The following is a 27,800-nucleotide window of genomic DNA, read 5'->3' as shown; positions in this document are numbered from 1 at the left end:
AAATATACTGGTAGCTGTCAATTGCAACAATTAACCAGCAGTTTTGTTAAAAAACATAAATTTACAATGAAAATGTATACAATTAATATTATGTTGATAACATTAAACATACATATTTAATTGTATATTGTTTAAAATAAATTTAATAAAAACTAATTTTCTTGCCACCCTCTGAGTAGATAAAACTGCTGGCTCTGCTCTCTTCTCTTTTATAAACAAAAGCAACCCTGTTTAATGTTTACTCAGGCTCTCAATTTTTCAAATAGGAATTTTAAAGCCGAGCATCATTCTCATGTCAAAAACACATGGGCACCACACACACCCAAAACATGACAACAACAAAAATTGAGCGCAATTTAAGTTGATGTAAAATGTTGAGGATGGTGGTAAATCAAGATTTGGAAATGGTACTAAAAAAAGTACGGGAAACTGAATGAGGAAAACAAAAAGAACCAATTTTCAGAATCAAAACCTGCTTGAAAGAATGTAATTAATGTTCAGAAACTGTTTATATTTCGGAATAAATTCATTAAAGTGGTACCATTTAAAACAAAACTCAAGAAAAGTTAAAAAAGTACTATTTAATTAAAAAGTACTAAATTCAATTATTTGAAGAAACTCTATGAAATATTAGAAATCGTTTCTAAATTCATTAAGGGGATTTTATTTAGTACAAAATCAAGAGAAAATTTAAAAGGCTTGAAGAAATTCATTGAAATAACAAACTATTTCTGATTTAACCACAGAAAAATTGAAAAAGTACCCTATGATTAAAAAGTACCAATATCACAATACGAACCTTTGCGGTTAATAAAAAGTACAACAAAATAAAAAGTTCTAAATATATACAAAATATTTTATACGATTTTGAAATTTTTTGTTTGAAAAAAAGGGAAAAAAATTCACCATCTCAGCTAAGTGGTGAGTGTATCATTCATGTACAGCCGAGTTGGACATGCTGTACATGTGTGTAATGCATGTATTTTGAGCATTTAACAGAATACACTTGCGCCAAATGTGTGCCGGCTGCTAAAAACCCAAAACACACATACAATCTCATTTTGTTTATGTATTTATAACTGTATAATAAGCCACCACCATTTGAGATACTTTCGTTACACCGATACGTTATACGTTGTTGTACATTCAATATAAATTTTAATTTCCAACCAGACTTTAACAGCTTAACACTAGTATCGACAGGATTTGGAAGTTTAGTTCCTTATAAATTTCCGAGTGTGTTCGTTTGTTGTCGGTAAAGCGCGCGCTTGCTAAATTAAAAAATAAAAAAAGAATTGAAACAAATTCTAACTGAAACACAACAAGCAGCAGCAGCAATATAATAGCAGCAGCAAAAAAATTCTATTAAAACAACCAATTTTTTTGTATAGTATATAGTATACTTTTGGGCGCGGCAAAGCAAGCAAATGAAGAGTTTTTTTTGAAAATTTCTTAGCAAAAAACGGCATATTAAAAAAGAATTACTTTAATTTTTCTATTAAAAAAGATTAAAAATATTAAATTAATATAATTAAATGAAAACCCAACGCACAAATTTAAATAAAAAATAATAGTAATTTACATTAAATCAAAACAGTTGCACAAATCAAACCAAACAAAAATATATTTAAAAAAAAAGAATCACAAATCTAAACTAAGAAATATATTAAAAAAAAAAAATAGTTGTGAATTTTTTTTGCAAAATAATATAAACGAAAATCATAAATTATAACGTCCTTATAAAGAAAACCAACGAATCATCAAATTGAAAAACCAAAAAGAAAATAATAAATAAACAAAAATATTGTGAAATTTTAGATTTTTGCAAAAAAAAAAAAAAACTTTTTTACATATTCTAACATAGATATTAAAAAAACAATTTCATACAACCCACCACTTTTTCAAAACTCCCCCTTTAAAAAAGTTTAATATTAAAAATAACACACATTTTTCAAGACAGCGCCCTTTGAAAATTAATATCTCTTCTAAACTCAAGCAATCCAACTGAAAACCAAAACGAAAAAATCAAACATTCCGCTAATTTACCATATATATATACATACATATATATAAAAAGAAAGGAAACAAAAAAAGTGTGATTTAATTTTTTTACCTGCTAATTAATTTAAGCTTAAAGTAGTAGACACAAACTAAACAAACGAAAACAAAAAACTTTTTTAGAAAACTATATTTTTTATCATACAACATAAACATACTGCAACTTTTGTGACCAAAATCGCCAAATTTTTATAAAAAATTTAACAAACGAAAATCGTATAACAAAAAAAGAAATCTTTAAACTTTTACCTCTATACACACTCTCACACATTTAAACAAAAAACCCCCCAAAAAAAAAACTCATTCAAAATGGGCGGTTGCGCATCCAAGGATAAAAAGGACAAAGTGGTTGATGGTGAGGCTAACGCCGCTAATGCTACCGAAAACACCGCTGATGGTGACAAAGCATCAGCCGCCACTACAACTGAGGCAAATGGTGATGCTACCACTAATACAGAAGGGTGTGTATTTTTGCATACAATCTCACTATATATTTTCTCTTTAAACAAATTACAATTCATTATTATAACGGTTATTTGAAATATTTAAGTAATTTTGCAGAAAGAAAAAAACATTTGCCAACAAAATTAGGTTAGATTTATTTATTAAAGGGAATTTTGAAATAGGTTTATTTAGAATCCTTCTTAATAATCTTCCAAACAAACAGGATTTTTTTTAAAACTTATTTCAAATTCAGAATTATGATTTCAAAGATTTCTTAAAGTCTTTTATTTTTATTTTGAGTATAAACAAATTAGGGAGGGGTCTTTAACATATGTTGATTTATAATTGGTTCAGTTTTAAACTCCATATGGTTCAAGTTTAATTTAATACCTATATTATATACACAAATTAAATTATACTTGTTTTAAATCATGCTTAAATATACAGCCCAATTATGAATAACAAATTCCGTGGGAGTTTGTTCCCCGGAAGTTTTTTCCCATTGAATTTAAATAGGAAAAATGAGAAAAGGGAAAAAACTCCCGGGGAATTTTTAATCATAATTGGGCAGATAGTATAAATTATAAGCAATGTTATTTAATAGATCTTTAACCGATTTTTTTTTTTGAAAATTGTTTACAATTTTTTTTATATATTTTTAAAAAACTGTTAGGTCTTTACCACAACAGGTTTTAATTAGAAATTTAATTGAATTTGTGAGAAAACCACAGATTATATAGAAACTCTGAGATCGATTTCCATTAAATCCTGCAAATTTGACTAGTGCCTGGAACCAAGCTAACTGTAGAAGTAACTAAAATTTGAATTATTATTTTAAATACAATGTTTTTTATCACACTGTCAATTCTATTCAAAATCTAAGAACTTCTTATTCAAAAAACTTAAAATTCTTAGAAAAATATCATTTAATCAGAGTCTCATAGGACTATTTTATGATTTTTATAATATTTTAAACTTAAATTTCAATTCAAAATGGTTCTCAGAAAATTGTTTAAAGAACAAGGTTTGTTTCGCTTTTTAGACTATTATCGCTCAATAAATACATATTTTTAAAAAATGTTGTAAAATTTGCTCTTCAAAAACTACTCCCCTATGACGTTTGACACAAACATTTCTTAGTTTAGACTTGACAATTGCTTCAGCTGAATCCAAACAGAGCCCAAGATAAAAAAAAATGTTTTCAAAATCTTTATATTTATTGAAACTACAAAGTTCCACTATAATTTTTCTCATAATTTCCTAAAAAATATAAGATTTGTTTTGATAAAGAGCAACAATGTTTGACACAAAAATTTTGACATGTCAATATTTCTATAAATACAAAATGTCCTTAAGAAAACAGTATCAAACAGTCAGTCATTTATTCTCCTAAAATGTTGACTTGTCAATTGCTTCAGTTGAATCAAAACTCTACAAAAACTGTCAATCATTTGTTCTAAAAAACAGCGGCTTTTTTACATAGATATTAATTCGTGATATTATAAACAACAGGTATTTTTCTAATACAGGCTCTTGAGTTTGAATTTTGACAATCGAGTTTCGTTTTTAAGTAATCTTTTGAAATAATACTTTCTTTTATGATGTAATTTCAAAACTTACTTAAACAAATCAAACCTAAAATCCAAAATCTTTGAAAATGCCAAAGTCATTACAATTTCTAACCCTAAATTCCCTTTTGACGTCTTAATATCGAATAAGTTCTCTGAAAAAAACAAAGTGTCAAAAAATTTCAACTCATAAGAGTAAAATTGAACAAAATCAAAAATTTTATTATTGAAATCCTTAAAATTTGAAACGATTTTTAATGACATGTTAAAGTTTGCAAAATGTCAAATGTAATAAAATTTTGTAAAAATCAAATAAATTTTAAAAACACTTTGTAAAAATCTACAAAAAAAACCTACTCAATTAAACAAAATTTACATTTTGTCTTAAAAACTTGTAACAATTTTGAAAAATTTTAAAAAAATAGTTCAAAATTATCAAACTCATTTGACAATCTTAAATTATCTTGAGAGAAAAACTTCAAATATTTAAATTTAAAAACGTTTAATCAAATTAATCTCCCTAAAAGGCAGCATTTTAAAAACTTTTAAGCAAATTGATCTTCTTATGAAAGAAACCCAATAAGTCGCCATTTGAACAAAAATTTCGCATAATTTATTAAAAAGAAAACTACTACTAGTTCCTTTTTGAGAAGATAACAATGTCTTTCTATACATTACTTGACAACGGAAATGAGCCAAATGAATTTAAGTATCACAACTTGAGAATTAACTATAAGTACAGAAAAATCTGCTAGACCTTAATTTTAAATAAATTTTATTGACATTTTTTAAACATGCCGTTTAGTTTACTTATTTTTTCATATCATTAACAAGACCACTTAATTTGTTTAAGTACTTTGCAGTTTTATATACGTGTTTTTTTACAAGGAGCATGTCATACAGTCATAATAAGTACTCGTAATCTTGTTTAACTATCATCATCATTGTCATAATCAACATTTTTTTTTTATGATGGTGCTGATGATGATGCCTGGCAAACAAATACAAAGAATTTCATGAAAGAAAGAATGAAATGACAGACGGACGGACAGCAAGCAGGCAGGCAGTCAGTCAGGCAGACCTCATTTTGATATGCATGATTATAACTTCCAATTAAACTTTATTTTATGACTGGCAATTATCCAGTACGAGAGTAGTATTATATATGCATATATAGATATTAACTTAGTGACTCAAACTAGGTTTTCTTATTTTCTTTATTGGTAACCATATACTACTTATCTTAATTGTCGTCTAGTCTTATCTTATTGCCAAGTAAAAGTATACACCCTAAAATGACAAACTCCCTCCCCACATTTAAAACACCCTGCACAAATTGTATAGTCCTGTAATATTTAAAGTTTTGCTCCTTTTAATTTAAAGCAAAAAATGACAAAAAAAAATTGACGTCATATATAATAGACAACAGCAGGAAGAGTAGAGACTCTGGACAAACACACTAAAATAAAGCAAGGCAGGAAAATTAACAAATAGAAAAAATAGAATCATACAGTATGCATGCATGATTTGTCATACATACAAGCCAGCAGCAGCAACAACCACCAGCATTATAGAAGATCGCGTGCTAAAAATGCATAAAAAGTCATTCCACACAGACCTCTATGCTTTGTTAAAAGCAACAGTCGCCGTTGATGAGGAAAAATCTCCACCCCTGCCAAAATGAAAAATATATACAAAACCAACACACCAAGTGGACTCAATTTTTACCCATGCCGGCATTTGCTTGTTTTATATACAAGTTATACATAATTTTGTACTATATACTATTTAATATCTACATGTTTGACTACATACACACTTTCCATAAAAAAGTATACGTTACAAAAGACAATGACAGCGGCACTCCTTTCAATAGCGCATGTCACGTGTCCTGCTCTTCTTTTTTTATTCTTTTTTGCTGACTTAAGGGAGAGTTTTTCCCTTACAATCTCAACAAAAAAACACCCTTTTTCAAATTATATCTAGGAAAATATTTATTTTGTTAAAAAAAAACATGCCAAGTAAACGATGACGAAGTTTTCAGCGCTGAATAAATAACGCAGAGTCTATTGAAAAAATAAAAAAAATTCAAAGATTTTAATCGTCCAAAAAAGGAAAAACAACCCTGAACTTGCCTTACAACAAATAATCATGACAATAAAATCTTGTTTTTATTAGATATTAAACATTATTGTGCAAAATTTGCAAATTTATCTATGAAGGAGGCAAAACACCACAAACGATCCAGCAATTTCCCAAATTAGGCGGGAAAAACTTAGATTGGCAACGCCTAAACATTTTGAAACAACTTCACTTAATATTATTTGAAATAAAACTTTGAAATTTTCCCCTAAAATTTAGATGTCATTTTTTGATATTAAAATTTACCTTATTTTACAAATTTTTTAGGCTATCATTTTGAAAAATGCGTTTAATATTAAGATTCTGTCGTTTAACACAAGTCAATGTAAAACAAATTAAACAAAATCAAACATTTAAAAGATTTTGTACAAAATGGTGTGAGACCACAACATTGTAAGCTTCTGAACTATTATTATACATAATTAATACAGCTTAATATAACCCCACTTTTTTATAACATAACTAATTTCCCGTTTTTCAATTGTTCTCATTTTAGTAAACAAGACAACACCATGGTTGACGCCGCTGTTCTCACTAAATTGGAAGAAGGTTTCGCCAAGTTGGCCGCCTCCGACTCAAAGTCCTTGTTGAAGAAGTACTTGACCAAGGAAGTCTTCGATAACCTAAAGAACAAGAAGACCCCCACTTTCGGTTCCACTTTGTTGGATTGCATCCAATCCGGTTTGGAGAACCACGATTCCGGTGTCGGTATCTATGCTCCCGATGCTGAAGCCTACACAGTATTCTCTGAACTCTTCGACCCCATCATTGAAGATTACCATGGTGGTTTCAAGAAGACCGACAAGCACCCCGCCAGAGATTTCGGTGATGTCTCCGTCTTCGCCAACTTGGACCCCAACAATGAATTCGTCATCTCCACCCGTGTCCGTTGCGGTCGCTCCATGCATGGCTATCCCTTCAACCCCTGTTTAAGCGAGGCCCAATACAAGGAAATGGAACAGAAGGTATCCACCACCTTGTCCGGTTTGGAAGGTGAATTGAAGGGTAAATTCTACCCCTTGACTGGCATGGAAAAGACCGTTCAACAACAATTGATCGATGATCATTTCTTGTTCAAGGAAGGTGATCGTTTCTTGCAAGCCGCCAACGCCTGCCGTTACTGGCCATCTGGTCGTGGTATCTACCACAATGACGCCAAGACCTTCTTGGTTTGGTGCAATGAGGAAGATCATTTGCGTATCATCTCCATGCAAATGGGTGGTGATTTGGGTGAAGTATACCGTCGTTTGGTAACCGCCGTCAATGATATTGAAAAGCGCATTCCCTTCAGCCACGATGATCGTTTGGGCTTCTTGACCTTCTGCCCCACCAACTTGGGTACCACCATCCGTGCCTCCGTGCACATCAAGGTCCCCAAATTGGCCGCCAACTTGGCTAAATTGGAAGAAATTGCTGGCAAATACAACTTGCAAGTCCGCGGTACCCGTGGTGAACACACCGAAGCCGAAGGTGGTATCTACGATATCTCCAACAAGCGTCGCATGGGTCTCACCGAATTCCAAGCCGTCAAGGAAATGTACGATGGTATTGCTGAACTCATCAAGATCGAAAAGAGCATGTAAGGTGTTACAACTCTGCAACCCCACAAACCCCAAAAACATTAGAGCTTACGGCTAGGCCAAACATCTTTGTAGCCGCTAGATAACCAACGTTCGGTGGAAATCATTACACACATCATAATGTTCTCCCAGTTTTCTCTGATTTCATCTATCCTGTAATCGTTTTTGAATTAAAGAGTGTGCGTTTCTTGGCATTTTTTTCTTTTGAATTTCACGTTCTTTAAGTTTTTTTCCTAATTTAAATATTTTGTGTTTCATTTTGTATCCATCTCTATGTAACTCTCTTTTTTGGGAAAGCACATCACAAGCGATATCTGTGTATAAGGCGGAGAACATTATTAACCACCACATTTTTTTTTAAGTTACAAACACTTTTTATTTTATTTATTGAGAACAATATATTAATTAATAAAATTTAAAACCAAAAATTAAAAAAAAAACACAAAAACAACTTTGAGTTATAAACAAAGAATGAAAAGAGATTTGTATTTGTATTAACAGCAACAAACACATAGAACTACAACAACTTTAAGTAAAATCCTAAACAAACATTGATAAACAACAAAAAAAACAAATTAATGAACACAAAATATTTTTAATTTTAAGTCTTAAGTTTATAAAAAGAATTAATTATTAAAAATAATAAAAAATTAAAAAAAAAATAAATGTTTTATTTCTTGGATTTCCGTTTCCCTATAAATGTACAGAATTTTAATCTGGCAATATCCTGTTATATGTTGCCACTATTTAGTTAGTTGATCTGTCTGTCACATTTTATACGTGTGGCATCTCTGCTTTTTTGATAGTTGAACGAGGTTATCGCAGTGAACGGTCGGACGTCTGATTAAACTAAACTCTTTTTTTGTGTAAATTAAACGCGTATTTTTTTTTGCCGTAAAAATGGTTAAAGCTTGGCTAATGGACAATGAAACCACCGACCAACGTCTGGAACATCATCGCAATCCACCGGCATTTATTACTTTAGAGGAATTATTCGCAAAAACTGGTGTGGAACATTTTCTGGTATGTTCGTTTTCCAATAAATGCACTTGTTTTTGTATTTTATGGGTTAAGTGGGGTGAGGGGGATTCTGTCCTATCTCTTGATTAGTTTTTGTTATTATTAGTGTATCTTTGAATAGGGTTTGCCATAGTTATTTTTTTTATTTCCCATTTGAAATAAAATTTTTAAATTTACCAAATTGTTACCTTAGTAAAGGTAATTTCGGTGGGACATAGTTAATTTATTGTTTATAGTTTTAAAACTTAAATGAGCAATTATCATTCGAATAAATTATTACTCGATTAGAATAAATATTTGGTTGAATTGTATAAATATAAATAGCATTTACTATACGATTAGAATAAATTATTATTTGATTCGAATACATTTTTATTTGATTCGAATAAATTTTTATTTGATTCGAATAAATTATTATTCAATTCAAATAAATTATTTCTTGATTAGAATAAATATTTAATTCGAATAAATTATAATTTGATTCGAATAAATTATTATTCTTTTGGAATAAATTATACGATTCGAATAAATTATCAGATTTGAATAAATTATTATTCGATTCCAATAAATTATTATTCAGTGCAAATAAATTATTATTTGAATCGAACAAATTATTATTCTAATAAGTTATTATTCGATTATAATAAATTATTATTCGATTATAATAAATTATTATTCGATTATAATAAATTATTATTCGATTATAATAAATTATTATTCAATTATAATAAACTATTATTCTATTCGAATAAATAAAAACACGATAAGTATAAGTTATTATACATTTTGATTATTTTGTAGGTGTTCCGATCAAAAATTCGAAATTTAAAAGAAAATAATCAGGTATGTGGTTAAAAACGATTTAGATGCAAAAATGATTTCAAAACGATTAAAGGTGTGATGTGTTTGTTTGAATCCTTTTGTCATATTAGTTTCAAATTACAATTTGCTTCAAAAGGAATGTATCGAAATTAAATTTTCACATTAAGATAAACAAATGGAGACTTGCATATTTTGTTGTTTTTTTCTATAAAAATTATACGGATCACACCTAAATCGTTTTTGAAATTGATTTCAGTTTTGAAAACCATCGTTTTTCATCACATGCCTGAATATGAAAAAGATCGATTCTGAATATTACGTCATAAAAAATTAGATGTTTAATTTTGTAGCATCTATATATCGCACTTGATCAACAAGAGGGTATTAACTCAAAATTTTTAAAATTTCACTTTTTGCAAGAAATCAACTAACAACATCAATATCTATCTACTGTAAAAATTTCGACGTATTCCGATTACTCTTTCATCTCGAAAACCACATATGAGACCATTTTCGTGATAATGTAGTGACTACTTTCATATCAACAAAAAGGTATTATTTTGAGTTAATAAAAAAGTTGAAATAGAAATGCATTGTATATTTTCATAAAAAAGATATTATTTTGATTTGAGACTTTATTCAAGTTAAAAATAATCAAATTGTTTTATTTAAATTTGGTTGTATTTTGAGTTGATACTGTTTTGTTGATAAAATTTGTTTTTCTTTATGATTTTAATTCGAAATGTGACTTTTTTTAGAAAAAAAATGTTAAAATTTTTTCAGAAAAATAGTATTAACTCAAAAAATTGATTTTTTTGCAATAACTGAAAAAAATTTAAGAGAAAAACAATGTTAATATATTTTCAAATAAAATTTGCTTACTATGATGTATTCGGATTTTTAAATTCTCTTCAAATATAACCACAAACAGTTTTTAACCTCTACTGAAAATTTTAAAATTTTGAGTTAATACCCTCTTGTTGATCAAGTGCGATATATAAAAGTGAATGTGTGTCTGTATGTATGTATGTTTATTATTATTAGTTTGGGATCTATAGACGGCTAAACGGCTGAACCGATTTGCTTGAAATTTTTACAGTATATTTATGTATGTCTGGAAGGAGCTATAGGCTACTTTTTGTTTTGAAATTTTAAGTGGGCGTGGTACCTCCCATACAAAGTTAATTTTAAAAATCTAATATTTAGGAAACTATAATAGCTATAGTCCTCAAATTTTGCATGAGCAATTCCACTGTTTGTTTAAATATTTGCGGCAAAAATGGGAGTAGTAGCCACAGAGGGCGAGGCACCTCCCATATGATGATTATTTAAAAAATCTAATATATGGGGATACAATAAGAGATAGAATCCATACATTTTGTACGGATCAATTTTAATATTTAGGACAAGAATGGGCGGACTAAAGTAGTGGGCGTGGCACCTTCCAAACAATCTAAATACTAAAATTCATATCTATCTGTATAATTTATTTTTTTTTTTTTTTATTTATTTATTTCAATGTCAGTCGTAAGCCTATAAGGCCAATTAACTGCAGATAAATCTTATAATATGACATTATAATTAATTTTAATTTTATATATAAATTTATGTTTTAATACGCCTTTACATTTTACAAAATTAATCCCCCAAAAATATTTGTACAAACACAACTGTTAAAAATACAATATTCAAAATTTAGTTTTAAAACAAGAGAAAAAAAAATGATTTAGTCATCAGCAATAAGATTTTATACTTATAGATGCATTTTAAAAATATTAGCAAAATGTGTCACCTTATGCGTAAACTTTCTTTCTGAATATGGAATTACTGAATTCCAAAGCCTAGCTACTTTCATTAGAAATGATCTGTTCATAGCTAATGATGAAAATGTTGGATATATTACTGAATGAGTCCTATTTGAAGTACCGAAATCAAATTTATCAGCTAGATAGGGAGGAGAGTTATACTTCTTGATCCTGTAAAACAAAATCATTTGTCTGGAACTAATGAAGTCTTCAAAATCATAGCCTAGTAAATCTAATCTATGTCCAGAAACGTGCTCTCTTACTCCGAGCCTGTATATATATCTGATAACCCTATTAAAACACAACTTTAGAATATTTATATTATCACGTGATGTACAGCTAAACATTTCTAATCCATACAGAAATAAGGGATAACATAAAGCCATTCCCACTCTGCGTCTGATCGCCAATGGTAAGTAAGTTGAAACACTGTATAATCTACGCAAAGTGAAAGACACTCGTGAGACCACAAAATTTATATGTCGATCGAAGCTCAATTTATTATCTAAATAAAATCCAAGTGACTTATGAACATCAACTAACTCAATTCTTTCATTATTCAAAAAAATATTTAAACGACAATCATTATTCCCAGAAAAAATCATCATTTTACATTTGGTTGGATTAAGATCTAAGAAATTGTGTTTGGACCAGTCAAAAACCCTGCCAAGATCACAGTTTATTTTTTCTTCAAATCTTCCAAAGTCATTTAAGTCAGAAAATCCCAATAATTGTATGTCGTCCGCATAAGTGTAGCACTTGACTGTAAGAAAAACATCAAATATATCATTAATGTACAATAAAAAAAGCAATGGTCCCAATATAGATCCCTGTGGAACACCTCTATAAAGATGCATCAACTCAGAGTTCTGATCCGCAACTCTAACAAATTGAGTACGATTATTAAGAAAAGAAAATATAAGTTTGCTTGATAGTGGGTCAAAATTATATTGTTCAATCAACTTAATAGCCAACAAATCACTGCTCAAGGAATCAAACGCTTTATGAAAATCTAGAAATATAAGTACACACACCGATTCCCTATCAAGACCGGAGCGTATGGATTCAACGATATCGAGCATCAATGTAGACGTGTTATATCCTTTGCGAAATCCGGACTGAAAAGGATTGATAATTCGTAATTCATCCAAGTGCGACTGAATCTGATCCTTTAAAATAATTTCAAACATTTTTGAAAAACATGATAAAATAGTAATAGGTCGAAAATCCTCAACTGAACTCGGATTCCTAACCTTAGGTATGGGTATCACCCTACCAATTTTCCAATCTGTAGGAAAAACCGACCTAGTTATACATGAATTTATTATATGTGTAAGGTGCGAGTCAATCTCGGAAAAAATTAATTTTATAAACCTTAATGGTATTCCATCAGCACCGACAGAATTCGATTTCAATCTTGACATAGCATTAAATACCTCTATTACATCCACATTCCTGAATGCAAACCCATTAGCATTGTTATATCGTCTGTAGTCAAATGTGACTGTTGACGCTGGTATCGGTGGCATCATTGAGAATTGATTAAATTCATCAGGATCAATAGAAGCTACAGATGGGTCCCTAGCCACAACTCCGCTCAATCTTAATTTCTCCCACAATTGTTTCTGGTTACAGCCCGCAAACGAATTAATGGATGTTATTCGTCTTATTCTACGAATTATTGACTTAACTTTATTTCTGCTAATGCAATAGTTTCTTATTGTATAATCAGACCTATGAGCACGCATAATCCGAAAAGCCGTATCCCTTCTTATCTTAGCCGCGCGAATATCTGGGTGATTCATCCAATCACACATATTTCCGCGACGTTTTATCCTTAAGGGGACATTATCATGATATAAATTAATTAACAAAGATGTAAAGTAAGATACCTGGACATCAGGTTGATTATTTTCATATATCGGCGAAAAATCCAAGGAGTGTATATGGGTAATACATTGACGTAAATTAATTGACCTAAAATCTCTATACACATTATTCTGTACATTTATATTAATGGGTATACGATAGGAGATACAAATCATGGAGTGGTTGGAGTTTAAAGCAGGCAATTGGAATTGTCCTTTTGATTCAATCCGTTCAATATTAGACACTAAATAGTAATCAATTAGAGATGTGCTCTGTCTATAATTACAATAATGTGTGGGTTGAGAATTATGAACGACAGATAGAGAACAGCGGTTACAAATCTCCCGAACTTCCACACTCCTAGTAAATATATCAACATCAAAGTCTCCCATCAAAATCACGTTATCATACCTCGAAGCAATATCCATAATTTCATCATTACAAACATGAAAATTGCGATGAGGTAAATATATTACACCAACCAAAATTATGTGCCCATTACCAAGCAACACCTCCACAAAAAGACATTCAAAAACGCCCTCATCCATTCTTCTATAAACTACATGAGTCCTAAATTCCTTAGATATATATAAGCACACACCCCCTCCCCTTCGAACCGCTCGATCATTTCGATAAAGATTAAAGCCTCGCATACTTATACAGTTATCTGATATATATTTCGTAAACCATGTCTCAGAAACACCGACAATATCAATTATACTATCTTCAAACAAATTTCTTACTTCATCAAACTTGGTTGATCTTGAGCTTGGTGAGAGACTTTGCGCATTTATGTGTGCGAATTTTAACCCCTCTCCTTGTATAATTCTATTAAACATATTCTTATTGCTGATAACCGTTCCTAAATTATCAATCATTTTTTATATAATTACAGATTAGTTGTGTTTGTACAAATAGAATAATAACCCCCAAAAAGTAAAGACTTAAAATTAACTTATAAATTAATAACAAAAAATTCATTATTGGATCTTACATAAGTTATTACAACGTTATCCGCAAAAATGTTAAGGTATAAATTTATTTATATTGCAATATTGCAAATGCATTCTTTGTTTTGAATTAAATTTAAATAAAATAAAACAACCCCGGAAATCATGGCAGGACTTAACAAGGCACAAACATTAAAATGTATGTTTTCAATTATACCTTCCCTACAACGTCAAACAGAAGAAAATGAAAAGTATCAAACGGAAATGTCTAAAAAAAAAAAATAATTAAATTTAATTTTTGTTACAAAAAATTTAATTTCTAATATCAATTCATTAATAATTCATGAAAAACTATATTTTTTTTAAATATGTGTGTTCTAATTAGAATTAAAACATTACATAAAATGTATAAAATATCGCGGTAACAAATTAAAAAAAGCTAAGTGATTTCACAAAACTTGGCGTTTTAGGGGTGAAAATTGAAGACTTTCCTTAATAATTCTACCTGTTAATTGATTGTACCATGCCAGGAAATATAGAAGACAGTTATGTCTTATTCTTCAAACATTTACAGAAATACAAAATATAGTATTTTGGAAAAAAACAAAACTAAGTAAAATACAATATACCATGCTTGCTTGTTGTTTTCTTTAAAGTTTAAGAAAAATAAATCAAAAAAAATATTATAATAAAAACCTAATATTGTCTTTTTATTATTAAATTTCAAATAATATTTGTTGACTTTGTTTCTGTTGCAAATAAGTACTTTTTAAATAGTTCTTTAGTTTTTTTATTTTTCATTTTTTTTAATCATACAAAATATATACATAAATATGGGCTATAATTTGGGTAAGGAATGTATTGATTAAGAATAAAAAATATATAATTGTGAAGATTTCATACACAATTATAATTAACGACTTCAATTATTACAAATTTATGCATATGTATGATATAAATGTAATTGCAGTATGTAAAGCGTTCAAATTGTGTATGAACTACTTATTTACGCCAAAAATGGGCAAAATAGCAATAGTGGGCGTGGCACCTCCCATAGATGTGATGAACAATTATATATAGGGACAGCTATAGCAGCTATCAATATTAATATTTAGTACAGAAATGCGCGGACTACCAAAAATATTAAGTAAATGTTAAAATTTGTATGTATACATTTGAAACCCTTATATACATATATATAAAAGTCAATGTGTGTTTGTTTGTATGATTGTTTGCGTATTTGTAATGGCACTCGACTTACAGTAAGGCAATTAATGAACAACAAATTTGCGGACTAAATCTAGAAAATCCATGTTTTTCACATGAACAGAAACTAATTTTAGATAGACTAAATATATTGTAAATCTTTACGGTACGGGTAGCGAAGCACACCGGGTTTTAGCTAGTATTTTATACAATGGACAATTTGAAATTTCCTCAACACTAAAACAATCTTTCTCATTATTAAATTTCAATTGCTAAATTTACATTTTAAAATACACCACAGATTAATACCGATAATTATCAAAACGATAAGGTATTACAAGACTTGCGAAAAGAGCGAAACTATAGCTATGAAGATGAAATAACATGCTCGGAGAAATGTTTGGCTGATTATGCCAATAAATTGAAATCATTCTTTACCGAACACTTGCATACGGATGAAGAAATACGTATGGTTTTAGATGGTTCCGGCTATTTCGATGTAAGAGAGTAAGTATTATTTTATTAGCTATTCAAAATATATAATTGAACAAAATAAATATAGTAATGAGGAAAATTGGATACGTATTGCTGTAAGCAAAGGAGATTTGATTATTATACCAGCTGGCATTTATCATCGTTTTACTTTGGACTCTAATGTTAGTATGAATTATATTTTTCAAGCTGTAAATAATTAACTTATTTAACTTTTTATTTTTGTAGAATTATATTAAAGCCAAACGTTACTTTGTGGGTGAACCTGTTTGGCTGCCTTACAATCGTCCTGCTGATGATCTGGACTGTCGCAAGGAATATTTGAAACTTCAACAAGATGGTTTTAAACAATTAAATAAAGTTTAAAATAAAAAGAGACATTAATATGTAATTTTTAAGAATGGGCAGATTTTGTTAATAAAAAAATATAAAAATTTAAATGTTATACTTAATAGATTTGTTATTAGTTAGTTGTTAAATTGGCGTTACTATTAATAAATATTAGTTTCAATTTAATAATTATTTTATTTTTCCTTTAAAAATATATATCTTTTGTATTTTATGAAAGCCTAATATGCATTCTATAAAATGCTATATATAACATCTTAATATCGGTATATTTTTTTGGAGAAAAATGCAGTTTTATAAGAAATATCAGTATGTATTTGAAATCCCATTTATCGAAATTGTTGCCCAATTGAATAATACACTTGTCAAGCTCTTTAAAATGATCGTATGTATGGCAGTTGAGTTATTTAAGATTACATATTAAATCTTTAAATGTCTATAAATTCTAAACCAAAGGCAAGTAGAACAAAATTTGGACAACAAAAATATTTGAATTAAGTAAATATAAATGGTTAAGAAATTATTAAAAATTATTCGGAGACATATATTAAAGGCAACTAATATATAATTGCACACAAGACTTATCAAAATATTGAAAGTTTATTTAGCGAATCCAAAGACTAATTACTAAACATTATGGAAAAATGTGGCAAGAATAGCTGCATATAGGAAAATGCGAGCAAAAATTCGGAATATATTTCGATTATGAATGCGAGAATTTATTACAAATCGACTTCGCCTAATTCTATTTAAACATAAATTTAATAATGAGCAGGGCAACCAAAAATATGCTCTAAGAAAAGTGTATTATGCGCTGAACTCATAAATGTAAGTTGTTCGACTGAACTCATAAATCGTCCCCTTAATAAAACAATAGTGTATAATTTTTTTGCCATTTCGAAATAATTGAGTTTAAAATTTTTGTCTTAGTAGACATCTAGAACAAAAGTTATATTTCAATTGATCTTTTGACCCACTTTGTGGAAATAGAATTTCACCAAATTTTGACCACATATAGAATCAGTTATGTAGATTATTATGCAATAAAAAAATAATGGTGTATATGCTTATACGCTATTGTTTTATCGAGGGGACGAAATGTAAGTTGTGTATTACATATATAGCATTCAATTTCGATTATAGTGACTTTGGCACTCTCTGACAATAATTCGATTCATTCATGAAGTTCCTGATAAATTTCCATGAATATCTCTACTCTATCTACGTCTTTACATTTGAAATTTTTTTTTTCAACATTTTGTAATTTATTAGTGAAAAAGAAAATTTATTACAAAAACAATTTTTTTTAAAAAAATTTCGAAAATGTTTTACCCGATTTTGACCCATTGTATGTCCGACTTATTATGGCGTTATATATGTACGTCGTTGAAAAGGTCTTTGAAATATCTATCCTTAGATATTCATATTTCTATATTAATGACTTGGTAGTCCAGATATAGACCAAAAATAGGTAAAAAATCGAGGTTATCCTATTTTTTTCCTTATATAGCAACCAATCCATGTCTATAGCGGATATATTGATGTATGAATCACGTATGAAAGTTATTCTATCATTAGATATCCATATTTAAATATTAATGACTTAGTAATTCAGATATAGATCAAAAATAGGTAAAAATCGAGGTTATCCTGTTTTTTTCCTTATATAGCAACCAATCCTGGTCTATAGCGGATATATTGATGTATGAATTACTTATGTAAATTATTTGGGGGCTACGGAAAGTAGATTTGAACATACAGGCGGACATGGCTATATGGACTCCGCTATCTATTACGATCCAGAGTATATATACATTGTGGGGTCGCAATGGAGTGACAAACTTATAGAAACCCTTACCAATCGTGGTGAAGGGTAAAACAAAAATGTTGAGGAGTTCAATACAACTCTGTGTTACAAAATCTAAACAATAATCTGGCCACACCTACATTTTACAACAGCTGACTGTCTGATTTTCGTTTGTTTACATTTTTGCATTCGTTTACAAAATGTTATTTGTTGTTGTTTTTAATAAATTAACCGGGCATATATTAAAGATAACTAATAAATATGCAAAGATACAATGAAAACAAAAAGTGCTTATTGATAAACAATCATCATGTTTACTAATGTAACCCGCCTAAATTTATTCCAGAATCATGCCGGTATTGAAAAGAATAAAGTGTATCTAGTATATCTACATATAGAATGTATGACCTTTAAGCGACATTGAAGATGACAATAAACAGCTGGGCACGGGATGGAATGGGGTAGAAAAACTGAAAACAATTTATATTATCAGAAGCAGCAGTTCGTCAACGGTCGAAACGATACAACACGTAGAGTGAACGGTAATCAAGAGCAGAAAGCAAAAATAATTTTATAGAATTTTTTTTCTTTGGTATGTAAAGGTTTTAACTAAATTTATATTTTAACTTTGTGATTAAAGTAGTTCTTTGTAAATACAGAAAATAATACAGTTTTTAAGAAATCTACGGAGAATGTCATTAACCGGGGAAAGTGTAGCTACCACTGTGTATGAGGGTCAAAAGCCAGGTACCAGTGGATTACGCAAAAAGGTTTGTTATTTTGAAAAAAAAAAATAAAACCTGATTTAATTGTATTACTAAATAAATTTAACAACAGGTCAAGGTATTTACTCAAACCAATTATACCGAGAATTTTGTGCAATGTATTTTGGATGCCAATGGTGAAGCCCTTAAAGGCTCCACTCTGGTTGTAGGTGGTGATGGTCGTTTCTATTGCAAAGAAGCTGCTGAATTAATAATACGCATGTGTGCTGCTAATGGGGTAAGGAGTTTTTCTGGAAATTTATTTATTAAATTTGAATTATCTTTTGTTTGCTTTCAATTTAAGGTTTCCAAACTTTTGGTAGGCCAAAATGGTATCCTCTCCACCCCAGCCGTTTCCAGTTTGATACGTGTTAATAAGGCTTTAGGTAAGTGTATTCTCATATGTCATTTAAATTGTGTTGTATAGAATTTGTAATAGGCTTAAGTAGGATTGGCTAGTAAACCGTTTTAATCTTATCAATTTTAAGCATGCAATAAATGCCTTTTGTTTATATTTCTATCAGGTTACAATTACATGTTATTACATGCATTTGGTGTTTTTAGATCTTTATCAAAGTTAAGGTTTATTATTATTATATTTTATTTATTACCTACTTAGTTTTCAAGTGAACAACTTTGTTTATTATAAACATTCATATAAATAAATTTTGCAATATACAAATGAAGGTCAGTGCCGGTGACATTGTCCGAGGTTCTCAAAACTCTGTTCAACTATCGCAAAACTTTTAAATGTTTTATTTTTGCACAATCAATATTTCAGATCATAAAATATTGTTTACATAGAGCGAAATTGATTTTTTATTTTATTTTTTCCTTTAGGTGGCATTGTTTTAACCGCTTCCCACAATCCTGGCGGTCCCGAAAATGATTTTGGCATTAAATTCAATTGTGAAAACGGTGGCCCAGCTCCTGATGCTTTCACCAATAAAATCTATGAACTCTCAAATGGTATTAAAGCCTACAAAATTGTCAAGGCTCTACAGGTTGACATTAGTAAAGTGGGTTCGAACAGTTTTACTGTTAACAGCCAACCATTTGTGGTGGAAGTTATTGATTCGGTGGCCAATTATGTCAGTCACATGAAGGAAATATTTGATTTTGCCAAATTGCGTGATTATGTGAGTGGCAAGGCAACTGGAAAACCCTTGAAAATGCGTATTGATGCTTTGAATGGTGTAACTGGTCCCTATGTACGTGAAATCTTTCTCAATTGTTTGGGTGCTGCAGAGAATTGTGTGGTTCATACAACACCTTTGCCAGATTTTGGTGGTCTACATCCTGATCCTAATTTGACTTATGCCAAGGATTTGGTAGATGCTGTGGCTAATGGAGATTATGATATTGGTGCTGCTTTTGATGGTGATGGTGTAAGTTTTTTCTTTTCAAAATTTTAATTTAACAATATTTTATGGTTTTCGGTTTTATATCTGCAGGATCGTAACATGATTATTGGCCACAAGGCCTTCTTTGTAACACCCAGTGATTCATTGGCCGTGATTGCCCATTATTTGGAGTGTATACCCTATTTCCAAAAGAATGGAATACAAGGTTTTGCCAGAAGTATGCCCACCGCTTCGGCTGTTGATTTGGTAGCCAAAAAATTGGGCAAAGAAATATTTGAGGTGCCTACAGGCTGGAAATATTTCGGCAACTTAATGGATGCTGGTCGTTTGTGCTTGTGTGGTGAGGAGAGTTTTGGCACTGGCTCCAATCACATACGTGAAAAGGATGGTATTTGGGCCGTTTTGGCTTGGCTCTCAATTATGCAACACACCGGCAAGGGTATTGAGGATATTTTAAAAAATCATTGGTCCATTTATGGCCGCAACTACTTTACCCGTTATGACTATGAAGAATGTGATTTGGAACCCTGCAATCAAATGATGGCCACCATGGAGAAAACCATTACCGATGCCTCATTTGCTGGCAAAGAATTTTCAAGCGGTGGCAAAAGCTACAAAGTGAAAGTGGCTGATAATTTTGCCTACACCGATCCCGTGGACAAGTCTGTGGCTACAAAACAAGGTTTGCGTATAGTATTTGAAGATGGCAGTCGTATTGTCATGCGTCTTAGTGGTACTGGCAGTTCTGGCGCCACCGTTCGGTAAGATTTATTTAAATATTTCCATATAGTATTTAATTAATCAATTATTTTTTTATTTATTTTAGTCTTTACATTGATTCTTATGAAAAAGACAATGTCTTGGGCCAAGCTAGTGTCATGTTGAAGCCCCTGATTGATATTGCCTTGGAAATTTCACAACTGCCTAAATTCACCGGCCGTAATGCTCCCACCGTTATTACATAAATCTATAATTAAGCACAAATACTACCTCGTTGTTAAAACAGAGCAGCAGCACAAACTACCAAAAAATTCTACCTCATTTTTATAAGAGGTAATGGTCAAATTTATATAGTTTTTTCCTTTTGTTTCTTTGTTACCCAAAAAAATTATTATTTCATTTTTAATGTAATGCATTTGTTGGTAAAATTATCGAATATATTTAATAAATATATTATTTAAAATAAAAAAAAAACAAAAAAAAAATAATTTAACTTTTTAAACTTAAACCTAAATATTCATATTGATTTAAAATGATAAGCGGCAAACGTTCGCTTAAAACGTTACGTGGTAGTTTGGTTTTACGCACAAATATATCCAAGAAATGTAGAGTGGTTATGGCTTCTGCACACAATTCATGTTTGGCACTAAATTTTATAGTACATTGTGATATTTTATATCCTTGATATATTAAAAATGTTTTCTCTCACTTACCTTAAATTTGATTCCACCATTATTTTAACATATTGACATAGATATGTTATAAACATTATTTTAACATCCTTGTGATATTGCTGTAATATAGTGATGATTCCCACTAATAAAGGAGTTCCGTCTATTTGATCTTTATTAGTCTTGGCTATAAGACTTTGGGTTTGTAGGGAAAATTGCAGTCTGGCTATGTGAGCAATGATTAGTAGAAAAAAGAATAGCGCCACATTGTGAGAGTTTTTGCATAAAATAAATATTTGTTCCAGCGGCTCATAGGAGCCAGTATACATTAGATAGTCTTTAAGATCGACTAATAAGTTATTGTCTTTGAATTTTTGTTGGGTTTCTTGATTTTCCAATTCGTTTAATAGAGATCTGTAAATAGATGGGAATATAAATTTGTTTGCTTCTTTTTTCCACGTTTTAATCACTGAAGGAAGATGTAGTTTTAGAACTGTTTTTATAAAGGGGTATTTGTTACTTTATGTAGAACTAGTGCCGAGAGATTTTTGTAGAACAAGCAGGGGCAAAGTATAATTTAAGACAAATATTGAAAACAAATTTTGGCGAAAAAAAATTTGGACAAAAATCAGCCGATTTTTGGTGAAAAATAGATTGTCGCGGTATATTTCAGCAATTTGTGGGCCCATTTTCTTGATTTTAAATAGCGGCCGAAGAACCAAGACTATACTCGATATATTGATGTATCAATCATGTAGCTTATTTGGGGCCTTCGAAAAGTTAATGTCAACATACAGGCAGATCCAGTTAGTATATCGAATCCGCTATCTATAACGATCCATATTGTGGAAATTTCCATTAACCAATCTCGAAAGAACATTTTCAAAATTACTGGTGAAAAACGTTTTTAGCTAAAAACATGTAAGAGAGCTATATTCGGCTGTACCGAATCTTATATACCCTTCACCAAATTATACTTTAAAATACAAATTTTAAATATTTTTTGGTAAACAAATTTTCTTTAAAAATTTTTTTTTTTAAATTTATTAGAGAAAAAAAATTTAAAAATTAAAAAAAATTCCGGTTAAAAATATTTTTAAATTTTTTTTTTTTTTTTTTAAATTTATTAGTGAAAAAAAATTTAAAAATCAAAAAAATTCCGGTTAAAAAATATTTTTCCCGATTTTGACCCATTGTAGGTCCAACTTACTATAGCCTTATATACATCGTTTTAATGGAATTTGAATTATCTATCATTAGATATCTATATTGTCTTAGTAATTCAGATATAGATAAAAAATAGGCCAAAAATCGAGTTTGTCCCGGTTTTTAACTCAGCCATTTGTGGGCCGATTTTCTCGATTGTAAATAGCAATAGAGCAGGAAGAATTCCCGATATATTTATGTATCAATCATGTTTGTAAGTTATTTCGGGGCTACGGAAAATGGATTTCAACATACAGACGGACATGGCTATATCGATTCCGCTATCTATAACGATCCAGAATATATATACTTTCAAGGGTCGCAAATGAAAAATGTTGATTTTACAAACGGAATAACAAACTTATATATACCCTTGCCCAGGCGCGGATCCAGAGGGGGTGAAACCTAAATGTTTTCATATAAAGAAAAAAAAATGTAGAACAAATTTTGATTTCCCCCACCCCCAAATGGTTGATCTGCCCTTGCCACTCATGATGTAGGATATAAAAAATACTCACCTATTAAATGTCTCCAAAGCTGATTCCAAATTTTTCGCATTCACTTTACTGCTACGATTTAGCTCAAAAGCCAACTGTTGCCTTAAAATCTGCTTATGACCCAACTCCAAAATCCATTCCATCATTGTGGGCCACACCTTAAGCCAACGCTGATGATAGGCGGCATAAAATTTCAAGGGATTTGCCGCATTTAATACCACAAATTGTTTTGATTCTAGATCCGTTGTAAGATTGGCCAAAGCCGACGACCACATTTTGTCATTGTCTATATTACGCTGTAATTTGTCTAAATTCTTTTTTAAATCGGCCGCAAACATATAGGTGTATAGACGATCTAAGCCTACAAGACCCGCTGGACCTATGGCTTCACGTACTTTATAGAAAAAACGTGAATCTAAAACTTCCTTATGCGGAGATTTTTTGTCATACCAGGCAGCTTTTAGGTCCAAGTATATAGTATTTTGGTGATCGGTGCATTGCAGTATTTCATAGGCTAAGCGACCTATGAAATTATTTGATTTCGAGCAATCACCTTGCAAGGGAGGGAATGTTGGTATGGGTATGGTGGTTGATTGGTATTGTGATTGCCAATCCTGTATTTTATTGCGCAGAAATGCATTGCACTCTTTTTCTACATTATAGTTAATGACGCGTGTCAATTCTTGTTGCAATATCTTTAAACCGTGCACATTGATGTAGTCTTGTATATATTCAAAGGATCTACGATAGCCATCCATGGTTTTTGCTAATTGCGCTAATTTGGTCTCCAATTCTATCGTGGCATTCTTCTGTTTAACATTGGGTGTAAAGATTAGACCAACATTAAGAGCATTGGCTAAATGTTTAACCAATTCCTTGCGTATGCCATCTTCTAGCAATTGTTTGGGATCTAGTTCTATAACGCCCACCAAAGTCTTCTCCATCATTAGAATGCCCTCGGTGAATACTGATATAGAGTGGGTTAGTTTAGCCACTGTATAGCGATCTTCAAATTGGGCATATTCTTTAAGTTTATCCTTTTCCAAACGTGTGGGAATCTCCTTTAAAACATCTGTTTGTAATTGTATAATTCTGGCCATAAGATTAAACATGGTTTCGGGTATTATTTGCAATACCTTGCGCATATAGTTGGCCAACTCGGAACTGTAGTAGTTGGAAACAGAGATAAGATCTTCCGATTTTGCTAGATTTATTCGCATTAAGGGAATTTCCAAGGCACTGGCCAGTTTTAGGAATGCTGCTCTTAAACGTATTACGGATTTTGGTTGTTTTTTAATGGAATCCTGCATTATAGAGGTAAAATCGCGATCTATTAAATGCCAGGCATAACTAAGATCACTTATTAATTGTATATTTATGAGAATATTTTCTTTTACATTGATTATCTGAAAAAAAGTAGGAAGTAAGACAAATTGGGAATAATTAAGTTTTACTTACCTGTATCATTCTGGTTAAATATTCTCTTGTCTCCATTAAATACTGTTTAACTTGCATATTTGATTGTAGATTATGAAACTCTTGCACCTCCTCCAAAGCCTGTATGAGCTGTATTAAAGTACGTCCCGATAAATTAACATTTTCACAATTCAACTTGGTTATTTCCTGGGAAATTTCCGCAAACCATAACTTCAATTGGGGATTACTTTCGATTTTCGATAGTGGACGTGAACCAGAAAATGCTTCACTCAATTCATTAACACGATCTAAAGCTTCTTTTTTGAAATCACTCCATCTTTGAGGCTTCTCCTGCATTAGAGTACGTAAAATTTCCTTGACAACCAGCTCCAGTTGCGAACAATTCAACAGCAGTTCAAATAAATCACTTTCACTATAGTGTAATTCGGAGCGCACCAATTTCACAATTTGCTCAACTTTTTGTGTAGCAGCGCCTCTGCAAATCTCATAAATTATTGGTGAAGCATGAGTAAAATACCAACGTAGCGATACATTGCACTGGCGTATAAGATTTATAATCTTGGTAATATTTTGTAAAACAAAATAGTCTGTTAGTACGCCATCTCTTAAGATCTCCTGGGAATGCTTCAAGATCTTTTCCATTTTCTCTCTGTGCAACAAACAAAATCCTTTTATGGCATCTGTTTCTACCACGGGCAACAAGGCTGCCTTAGCGGCCTTAAACTGATCCCAGGCATCAACCAAATTGACCGTTATACCCATATAAATATATATAATCCAGTTGTCGGAGAAAAATTTATCAACAATTTCACGCATTTGTGCTATCTGGGAGTGCAGAATTTTCGGTGAAAAATACAGACAAACATACAGCATGGCGGCCTGTGTGGACAAGGCCGTAGAACGATGATCTGGATGTGGATAAATACTTAACTGATTGTAAATATCATCACATCTTAGACGTCCAATAACCATATCTATGAAATTTTGCTCAAATTTAAAACGTGAGAAATACGATTCTGGATAATTTGTAACGGCATCTTTTGAGGATTTCATGGAGTGCAGACCTGTGGCTTTATGAGCTATAAAACCCGTAGAGCGTAAGAGCATACACACATCATCTATATTACTATCGCTATGAGATTTAGAGCCACTGTAACGATAGTAAGACATTAAAAGACGTTCTCGAATAATGCCTGGTATGTGAAAATCCACAATGAGCAATATTACACCGAATATGTATAGGGATTCACACTGAAACATAGGAAAATATATAAATTAAAGTACAATTTTGAGTTTTTAGTGGTAGCTCAGAAAGTTTCTGCAAAATATCGATAGAAAATCAAGGTTAATGAATTTGAAACCAGTTATCGTAGCCACCACATAGATTGAAATTTGTCATTATGTACGAAAATTCGAAATTAAATTCGAACTTGTTTGAAAATTGTTTAAATATGTATGTAAAAATAATATCTGGACCATACATACACTTGTTGATGACGAAAATTCGAACTTATGTTTGAATTTCCCATAAGTACTTCACGGAATTTACTTCGTTTCTATTGTGCGCTTCTTGGCTGAAAATGGGTGGAATTGAAAAAAGGGCGTGGCACCACTCATACCAAGTAATTATATATTTCACACGTAAACGATTGTTTACATCAGCTTTTTCAAAATGCCCTTAGTAAACTGATTGGAATTAATAATGTATAAACCCATCAGCAATACCCATCAGATGATGCATCAAATGACTGTTACTGTTCTTGTAGGGTAGTTATGTTCGAATATATGCAGAACTATAATTGTGACAGTCTTCAAACTTTATAAGAATCAATTTCTTATCAGAAATTAACAATTTTATGGTCATTTTATAATATGTATCTTCCTAAAACTGTAGATGTGTATGTCTGTACTTACCATCAACTGCTTGCCCTCCTCATCCTGCAATACTGTTTCCAATGTTTGCTGTATATAATACCCACGATTTAGTTCATCGATAAACTGTTGCAAATCCGAAGCATATTGATGTGTACTCTCGAAGGCCAAATAGAAACGAGTCAATAAATCCAAATAATTTTCACGCAATTCATCGTCTAAATCCTGCAACTCAGGATTTTGTTCAATTTTCAAATCTTGAGCTTCGGCAATTTTAAGATAACTAAAGTCCATTACAACTTCTCCATATTTTTGCTGATCGGCTTTAGTTTCCAATCTTTATGGAAAAAACTATAAAAATTACCTAAAAAAGCAATAAATTGTTAAAAACTTACCGAAAAATATCTGGTATATAATCTTTTAAACGTAAAATTTCCGCTATTATGGAATTACCCATAGAAACAATGCGCAAGAGGTTTTGACCACAGGCATTATTTTCTGCTAAAAATTCGGTCATTTTTAGGAACAAATATTAATATTTATGCATTAATAACAACAAAAATTATTTAAATTTTTGGTAAACAAATTAAAATGCAGCAGAATAAACTTTCTTTTGTTTAACAACAGCACAAAGTGTAAAAAATATATTGAACAGCTGAGTGTGGTGATAATATTGCTATTTTCTCATGAAATTTTGCGATTTTGGAACAAATTTAGCTGGAAAGTATTTGAGCTATTAGCTAGAATTCTATCAAATTCTTTAGTGTTTACATATCGCTAATTATTATAGGCCAAATAATATAAATTAAATATACTGCTTAAACTTGCTCTAAAAATGTACATATATCTACTTTTTTGCTCACTTTTAGCGGGAATTGAAGAAAAAACTTTACCACCACTTGGTAATTGAATCTTGTCGATGGAGCAAGTCGTTAATAAGGTAGTTTCATAGAGCAGCTGATTATTTTATTCTTCACTTGTTTAGAGGTTCCAACTGTCAAATTCACTAGTGTTTGTTATTGCGAATACTGCAGCAAATGTAAATGCAACAAAAACAACAGACATACTTTGACAGCACCAGCAAACATTTAAAGTAACCACATAATTTTTTCCTAGTGTATTACGACAAAAGTAATTGGTTCAAAAAGTTGAATGAAA

General features: G+C 30.7%; 4 protein-coding genes across 6 annotated transcripts in view; 3 read left to right on the top strand and 1 right to left on the bottom strand.

Annotated features, from left to right (window-relative positions):
* Window positions 1–8,458, top strand: part of LOC135953265 (arginine kinase 1) — a 55,871-nt gene extending 47,413 nt beyond the window's left edge. For 2 of the 3 annotated variants that reach the window (XM_065503062.1, XM_065503065.1), the window contains exon 2: window positions 6,709–8,458. In XM_065503062.1, the coding sequence (XP_065359134.1) occupies window positions 6,709–7,795 (1,087 nt within the window). In that variant the 3' untranslated portion in view covers window positions 7,796–8,458. Of the gene's footprint in view, window positions 1–2,343; window positions 2,520–6,708 lie in introns of those variants that run through there. The other variant, XM_065503063.1, reaches the window with a different exon arrangement.
* Window positions 8,459–8,632: 174 nt separating this feature from the next.
* Adi1 (acireductone dioxygenase 1) lies at window positions 8,633–16,475 on the top strand. The gene is made up of 4 exons (XM_065503066.1): window positions 8,633–8,815; window positions 15,766–15,971; window positions 16,027–16,120; window positions 16,185–16,475. Exons 1-4 carry the CDS (start codon window positions 8,693–8,695, stop codon window positions 16,320–16,322), a joined length of 561 nt encoding a protein of 186 aa, XP_065359138.1. The 5' UTR covers window positions 8,633–8,692; the 3' UTR covers window positions 16,323–16,475.
* A 2,092-nt stretch (window positions 16,476–18,567) lies between these two features.
* Window positions 18,568–21,447, top strand: Pgm1 (phosphoglucose mutase 1). Its single transcript, XM_065504948.1, has 7 exons — window positions 18,568–18,703; window positions 18,771–18,881; window positions 18,949–19,113; window positions 19,180–19,261; window positions 19,716–20,263; window positions 20,330–21,000; window positions 21,066–21,447. Exons 2-7 carry the CDS (start codon window positions 18,804–18,806, stop codon window positions 21,202–21,204), a joined length of 1,683 nt encoding a protein of 560 aa, XP_065361020.1. The 5' UTR covers window positions 18,568–18,703; window positions 18,771–18,803; the 3' UTR covers window positions 21,205–21,447.
* Strump (WASH complex subunit strump) lies at window positions 21,368–27,219 on the bottom strand. The gene is made up of 6 exons (XM_065504947.1): window positions 27,038–27,219; window positions 26,685–26,979; window positions 24,792–26,021; window positions 23,355–24,739; window positions 21,673–22,044; window positions 21,368–21,605 (listed from the first exon to the last, which is right to left on the bottom strand). Exons 1-6 carry the CDS (start codon window positions 27,157–27,159, stop codon window positions 21,449–21,451), a joined length of 3,561 nt encoding a protein of 1,186 aa, XP_065361019.1. The 5' UTR covers window positions 27,160–27,219; the 3' UTR covers window positions 21,368–21,448.
* Window positions 27,220–27,800: the final 581 nt, after the last annotated feature.

This window comes from Calliphora vicina, chromosome 3 (assembly GCF_958450345.1).
Source record: "Calliphora vicina chromosome 3, idCalVici1.1, whole genome shotgun sequence".
In the NCBI taxonomy this organism is placed as follows: Eukaryota; Metazoa; Arthropoda; class Insecta; order Diptera; family Calliphoridae; genus Calliphora; species Calliphora vicina.
The sequence above is the reverse complement of the archived record's forward strand: the minus strand, read 5'-3'. Positions and strand labels throughout refer to the sequence as shown.

Excerpts from the sequence above, each read along its gene's own strand:
- Pgm1 (XM_065504948.1), top strand. The coding sequence starts at position 18,804 with ATGTCATTAACCGGGGAAAGTGTAGCTACCACTGTGTATGAGGGTCAA. Across the intron at positions 19,262-19,715 it reads ACGTGTTAATAAGGCTTTAG|GTGGCATTGTTTTAACCGCT; the intron begins GTAAGTGTATTC and ends TTTTTCCTTTAG. Across the intron at positions 20,264-20,329 it reads CTGCTTTTGATGGTGATGGT|GATCGTAACATGATTATTGG; the intron begins GTAAGTTTTTTC and ends TTATATCTGCAG.
- Adi1 (XM_065503066.1), top strand. The coding sequence starts at position 8,693 with ATGGTTAAAGCTTGGCTAATGGACAATGAAACCACCGACCAACGTCTG. Across the intron at positions 8,816-15,765 it reads CTGGTGTGGAACATTTTCTG|ATTAATACCGATAATTATCA; the intron begins GTATGTTCGTTT and ends AATACACCACAG. Across the intron at positions 15,972-16,026 it reads GGCTATTTCGATGTAAGAGA|TAATGAGGAAAATTGGATAC; the intron begins GTAAGTATTATT and ends AAATAAATATAG.
- Strump (XM_065504947.1), bottom strand. The coding sequence starts at position 27,159 with ATGACCGAATTTTTAGCAGAAAATAATGCCTGTGGTCAAAACCTCTTG. Across the intron at positions 26,980-27,037 it reads TATATACCAGATATTTTTCG|ATTGGAAACTAAAGCCGATC; the intron begins GTAAGTTTTTAA and ends TTTTCCATAAAG. Across the intron at positions 21,606-21,672 it reads ATGGTGGAATCAAATTTAAG|TGCCAAACATGAATTGTGTG; the intron begins GTAAGTGAGAGA and ends TATAAAATTTAG.